General features: G+C 34.2%; 1 protein-coding gene across 2 annotated transcripts; it reads right to left on the reverse strand.

Annotated features, from left to right (window-relative positions):
• Positions 1-3,585: 3,585 nt before the first annotated feature.
• On the reverse strand, positions 3,586-6,216 carry LOC142355212 (uncharacterized). 2 transcript variants are annotated; one of them, XR_012761175.1, is made up of 2 exons: positions 6,086-6,216; positions 3,586-4,042 (listed from the first exon to the last, which is right to left on the reverse strand). XR_012761175.1 is itself a non-coding variant. In XM_075407444.1 (2 exons), exons 1-2 carry the CDS (start codon positions 5,621-5,623, stop codon positions 3,662-3,664), a joined length of 417 nt encoding a protein of 138 aa, XP_075263559.1. In that variant the 5' UTR covers positions 5,624-5,673; the 3' UTR covers positions 3,586-3,661. The 2 variants fall into 2 exon arrangements, 1 of the variants encoding a protein (XP_075263559.1); XM_075407444.1 differs by lacking the exon at positions 6,086-6,216 and adding an exon at positions 5,588-5,673.
• Positions 6,217-6,635: the final 419 nt, after the last annotated feature.

Raw genomic sequence — 6,635 nt, forward strand, 5'->3', positions numbered from 1 at the left:
ATTCAGAATTTTCAACCGAGAATTGAATAGAAAGAATTGTTTGCTGTCATTTTTTGTTGAGAAAAGGCGGCAAAGCTATGGAAAATACGGAAGGATCTGAAACCGTTTTTTTGAAACCAAGCCTATGGCAATCGAAAAAACCAAAACTGAAGTGCAATTTCCATAGAAAATTTGAGCAGAAAGAAACAATTTCGTTAGTCGAGGAAATGATCCAAAAACGACTTAAAATGTCGCTATTGCCTTTCATCGGTTCTCATTGGTAAAGATTTCGCAACAAAATAATAACAAAAAATACTAACCTGAGACTGAGTTTCAAGCAGTTTTTGATGAGAGATAAATATCAAGTTGTCTTCGAGCTTGTATAATTGAATAATTGAAGCCTAAATGGTTGATGAAAATCTTTGTGCAATTGGTCGTAAGTGATTATTTTCAATAATTAGTTTTTCAAAAGCTGAATACATTTGCTAGGCGTTGTGTTCTTTTGTATATACAAATTGTACACAGCATGTTGAAAATGTATTCATTTTATGATAAGAGATCATAGGGCAATGATTATGATTGGACCGTGGTTGTTGGTACATATATTATTATTTAAAAACCTGATGAACAAAATTGTTGAAAATGATGTCAATCATTGAGTTACTGAAAAATGATTTTTTTGAAACTTCAGCAATGTTCTACAAATAGAAGTAAAATTGTCCAAAAGAAGGCAAAATATTGGTTATTTTTTTTGCGTTTGACGTTTTGGGACTTCAGAAATAAAAAAGAACTGAGTTTTTTCCACGAATAAAGCTTTCAGTTGGGTGAACACTAATCAGTTAGACGATAGTTGGTAAAAGTGCTAACCACGCCTGACTTATGCCATTTTAAATTCAATTTGAAAAATTTTAGCTCGCTCGAGAGTCACCATTTTCATGCGGTCGTAGTTGCCTATGCCTGGACTTCGCGCGTTCCATGTTGCTTATGTAGTGCGTGATTTTAAACGTCTTTACGGACCGTGTGATTCCATATATACGGCGCTCCCTCTCTTGACCCGTTTTATTGGCCTGAACCTAAGTATCGATATTTGGTCAGGAAATTCAGCCGGGTTTTTCTGTTGTTGTATTACCAATAAATATTGTATTCTCTCTTCGATGAGGCTTACCACATATCCGTACACCATAGAAATTCTAGGAAAATAAAAGTCCCAATATTAATTTTGTTGATCATTTTCATTCTTTTTCTGTTGGCTTTTTATGTGCTGATAGCCATTAATTGTTTGATCTCTCTCTTTTAATCTCGCTTCATTCATCAGATAGGATAATTTTGGGTGGAGAAATGTTATATCAAAATTAAAAATTCCGACTGCTCAAGAATCAACCCGTAAATCAAGGTACAATGGTACCAAGCAAGCTCAATTCTACCATTCAGTTGATTGAAACTGTTCTAACATTCAGTTGACTGAAAAAAAAAATATGTTAATTATTTCTGAGTTGTCTCCAAAATGCAAAACAATTTAAGTCATTCAAAATTTTTAACCAAAAATGGAAAAGAAACAATTGTTTGCTGTCATTTTTTGTTGAGAAAAAGGCGGCAAAGCTATGGAAAACACGAAAGAATCTGAAACCATTTTTTTGAAACCAAGTCTATGGCAAGCGAAAAAACCAAAACTGAAGTGCAATTTCAATAAAATTTTGACCAGAAAGAACAATTAGGTAAGCGAATGATCTAAAAACGATAAAACGTCGCCATTGCCTCACGTCGGTTTTTTTGGTAAAGATTGTTGCAACCCAAATAATAACAAAAATACTAATCTATTTGCTGAATTTTATATTTATATCTTAATTTCTCTAGTAAAACTGAAAACCTGCATCTCGAATTAGCTTTTAAGCATAGATTTTTGAGTTTTTGGAATCTGACATTTGATTTCAAAAGTAGGTCCGTTGTTATGATGGGTCTCAAATCAGAGGAAGTTATATGAAAATAACCTGATTGGCCTGATTTCTAATGACCATATCAACACTCCATAGAACGATGGCGGTTATCAGTTAGTTTATCCGTTAAAAAACGAAGAACAGCCAGGTCGCGAGAATGATGAGAAAATTTGGATCAACCAAAGCAAACTTGATTTTTTTAATTTTGGTTGGAATGTGATTTTCTTTTATTATCAACAATTGGACCAGGTGGCTAACTTTGTCATATTAACATATTAACAAATAAACTCCTCAACTGAAAACAACTGATGCCACGACAATAAATGAGACTTATAGAAGAAATTTAATACAACGAAAAACTAAAAACCCGAAGTTGAGTTACCAGCAGTTTTTGTTGAGAGATAATTGCCAAGTTGTCCATGAGTCACACAATTGAAGCTTAAATGATTGATGGAAATAATCAAAATTTTGTTGCCATTGGTTGGAAATGCAAAATACGGAACCATTTTACATCCTTTTGTTGAAAAAAGCAACATATGGTTCTGAGCTAGCATATTTGAAAACAAAAGAAAATTTTGAAAGTTGATTTTACCTTAAATTTTTCTTAAATAAACTTTCCTATAATGGAAATAAAAACTTTTGTCATTTTAAATTGAAATTCTTCTTGATCCGTTGCATACAATAAATTAAAGTTTGGATTTTTTCTGAGAAGTGTTTCTAGTTGATGAGGTAAACATTACTCAATCCAAACTTATGATAGTTTTCAAAACAATCAGAGGAGGTTTTTTTCAAAAGAATGCCTTTGATTTAACCATCTGTGCGTTCAAAATTCTTTGTGTTCTTTGTGCTCTCAAAAGGGTGCATGTCTAGACTTTTGTGTTTTCATGTCAAGACCTATCTCATATTTTTTGAATATATGTTGCGCATAGCATTTTCAAAATGTTTTTTAAGTACAGAAATCGTACGGCGATGATCGTAATAGGATCTTAGTTGTTCCTACCTATACTAGCGTCTGATGAACATATTTGTTGAAAATGATGCAATTTATTGAGTAATGGTGATTACAATTTATTGCAAAGGTGATTTTAAAAATTTCAGATATGTTCTACAATTCTAGAAGTAAAATTTTCCAGAAGAAGGAAAAATTTTGGGTACATTTTTTTCTGCGTGTTTTACAACTTCTGAACTCGAATGAGTTGAGTTTTTCGACGTATAAAGCTTTCAGTTGAGTGAACACTAATCAGCTTGTTGATAGTTGGGTAAGAGTGCTAATCAACCCCGACCTTAACACTTTATGCCATTTTTATCTCAATTTAAAAATTTTGGGTCGTTCGAGAGTCACCATGTTCAGATTTTTGTGCGTTCATAATTGATTATGTATGGACATTGTGCGCTCCATGTCCCCTGAATTTCATGTATTCAATAGTGTTTCTGGACCCTGTAATTTTGAACGTACGACGCCCCCCCCCCTTGTGTGCGATATTGGCCTGAACCTATCGCTATTTGGTCTGCAACTTCCACCTGGGCTTTTTTGATTGTATTACCAATAAATAGTTGTATTCTCTTCTTCAATGACGCATACCACATATCCCTCCACCATTGCAGCTTTACGAAAATACAACTCTTAACAATAAATTAGTTGACAATTTTTTTTCTTTTTGCATTAGTTTTTTATCTGTTCAGAATCATTAATTGTATGTTTCCTCCGCTTCTAGGAAAAATTTTAAATTTTGAAGAAGGTTATTCCGTTAATAAAGTTCCGGCTGGGTAAGAATCCACCCGTATGTCAATTGATCAATGTTTCCAGTACATTTGGCGTCTTCTCCAGGGGTTCCGGAAAACCAGCATGTTTGGGATATTCCAGGAGCACATTTACAGTCAAACTCTCCGTTATAAAAGTTGACACTTCGGATACAAATTTCACCCCCGACACAATAGCCAACATTCAAGTACTTTTGAAAGATGTTGACTGTTATTGGTTTCATTTTGGTGGAGGTTGTCACTCTTTCGCCCTCACAGTCACAGACACAGCTGCAATTGTAGGTGTCACGAAACATTGTTTCTGCCTTGTTATTAACGCATGAACAATCGCAATTGCAGTCGCCTGCACAGACGCCAAAGTTTGAAACCTATAAAAAAATAGTTTTTTTCGCCAATTTTTTTAAATATTATAATTCTTTCTTTTAGTGTATAATTATAAATGTGGTTATCTGTTGTTCAAGATTATATTTCTGATCAATTCCCTGGTAAAAATCACAAGTTTATCTTGAAAAATGAGATATGAAAATCTAACACATTTTTTCAAAATTGTAATCTGACTTTGTCATGCAATTAGGTTGATAAGCAGCTTATTTATTAAAGCTGTTCCACCGATTTACATTTAATTATCTCAAAATTAGCTAGGAGAAATATGTTTTAATGTCTTAAAAACAGTTACAAAAAAGAGGGGTTGAATGGGCTCTCAAAAAACCAAAGTACCTGAACAAGTTTGAGCATGATAGGCACATGATGTGAAGGCTATTTTGTAATTGTTTATATTAATGAAAGCATTTACAAACAGAATTTTCTACGGAAGTTAATTTATGAATTACGGAAGTTTTAATGAATTAACGTCTACGGAAGTTAATTAAAAAAGACGCACAAAAAACCTTCGCAGTATAGAAAGCAGACAACTGTAAGTACTACGCAAACTGTAGTATAGAAATTGTAAATAAATTCTGAGAAGGATCACCGAATAGGGACTAAAATTCAAAACGGACCGTTTTCAGTTCCCTAATAATACCAAAACGAAGTTGCTCTGGCTGTTCTGTGGTATTTTTTAACAAAGAACGGAGAACCAGTTTCAAACTATTTTTTCTATCTTTGATCAATTAATAAGTAAGAAAGAAAAAAAATTATGGCGTCTTTCAAACTTTACCTAGAAATGGGCAATGAAGATCAAACATTCTTCAACAACCAAGTGTCTCTATTTCTGGTCCCGTGTCGAAATTACCCCCTTGATTACCCCCCACACTCGTGGTGCATGAGTACTGGGGTTGTTCTGTATGGGGGGTATAACGATGTAAGAATAGGGAAGTAATGAGGGGAATTTTTGGATTTGGCTCACCCAAAAATCACCCCCAGAGTGATGTAAGATTAGGGGGTAATTTAAGGGGGTAAAACAATGTAATATTAGGAGGTAATGGCCGGTAATGGGGGGTTTGCGGGGGAATTGTTTGACTTTACTCACCAAAATTACCATTCAAAGAGATGTAGGATCAGGGGTAGTTTCAGGGAGAAAAACGATGTATGATAAGGGGGGTAATAAGGTGAAATTTTAGGTTTTTCTCCAGCCAAAAACTAAGCCAGCCCCAAAAAGATGGTAAAATTAGGTGGTAATTATAGGGGGTAAAATGCTGTATGATTAGGGGTAATGGCGGGTGCTGAGGGTGGGGAGGCAGTAATAAGGGGAACTTTTAGAATTCACTCTCAAAATTTACCCTTAAAAAGATGTAAGAGCAGAGGGTAATTTCAGCAGGTTAAAACGTTGAAACATAAGGGGGTAATGTTGAGTAATGAGGGAATAGTTAGACTTTACTCCCCAAAAATACCATCCAAAAAAATGTAGGATTAGGGGGTAATTTTAAATAAAAATGAAATTACGTATGAAAAAATGCAATTCAGGTAGCACTTACAGCTGAAAAAAGAGCCAACAACATCAAAATATGCATGCTGAATAAGTCAATTTGAACGCTGTTTTGTGTCTTCTTGAGCAGTGTACTTGAGCGGAAACTTTTCCTATCTTTTTAATGCTTTATAATGAATTATTTGATTTAAAAAACACTTTTTTATTCAGTTTCATCTTTGATCACGTTCAAGATGTAGAATTGGACCGATTAACCTGTTCCATTTTACCACTCAATTCCTACGCTTAGATCTTTTCGATATCATTATTCAAGGCACCAAGCCAGTTTTTTGTTATAGATTTTAAATTGAGCCTATATGTAAAGAAGAAAGTGTTTTGCTGGCGTATGAGAAATGTTCTAGTTTCAAGAAAAAATCTGCAGAAAGCAAACATTAGCTATGATATTTGCCCAAAACAGTTTGTACAAATTTCAGTTTTTTAAGATGATGGAGTTAAGGCTCATCTAGTCTTCTCAAATGTATGGAAATAATGAAATTCAAAATGTTACCTATAGAAGAGAAAAAACGTGGAGCAACTAATTCTAAGTAGAAAAACTCTCGGGCAAAAGTATTTAAACAATTATTCCATACGTTTAATAACTTCGATGAATTTCTACGTGCCAAGAAACTTCGCATGATGAATAAAACCTCTAACGCAAGAAGTCTCTATTATGTGCGCCAAGAACCTCTAGTGATTGCATACAACTTCTAACGCTTGAAACCTCTGATGATGTTCCCAAAAACCTGTACTAATTTCAGTCAACCTCTTAAACATGAAACAATTAATATCAGTTCCAAGAACCTCTGACCTTTCAAAGCATCCTCTAAAGCATAAAAACTACAACAACTGAGAAGTGAACGTCAAATATTTGCATAAAAGCGCTTATACGTGAAACCTCTAATATATCTGTCAAGAAGAACCCCTAATTTCTCAATAAACACTGGTTCTTGAAACTGTAAACAAGTGTGCCAAGAACCTTAAATCTTAGCATAACATCTAACGCATGAAACCTTCAAAGTCTGCGCCAAAAACCTCTCGTGTTGGCACACAATCCCTAA

Source organism: Convolutriloba macropyga, unplaced genomic scaffold, assembly GCF_964194025.1.
Source record: "Convolutriloba macropyga unplaced genomic scaffold, txConMacr16.3 SCAFFOLD_6250, whole genome shotgun sequence".
In the NCBI taxonomy this organism is placed as follows: domain Eukaryota; kingdom Metazoa; phylum Xenacoelomorpha; order Acoela; family Convolutidae; genus Convolutriloba; species Convolutriloba macropyga.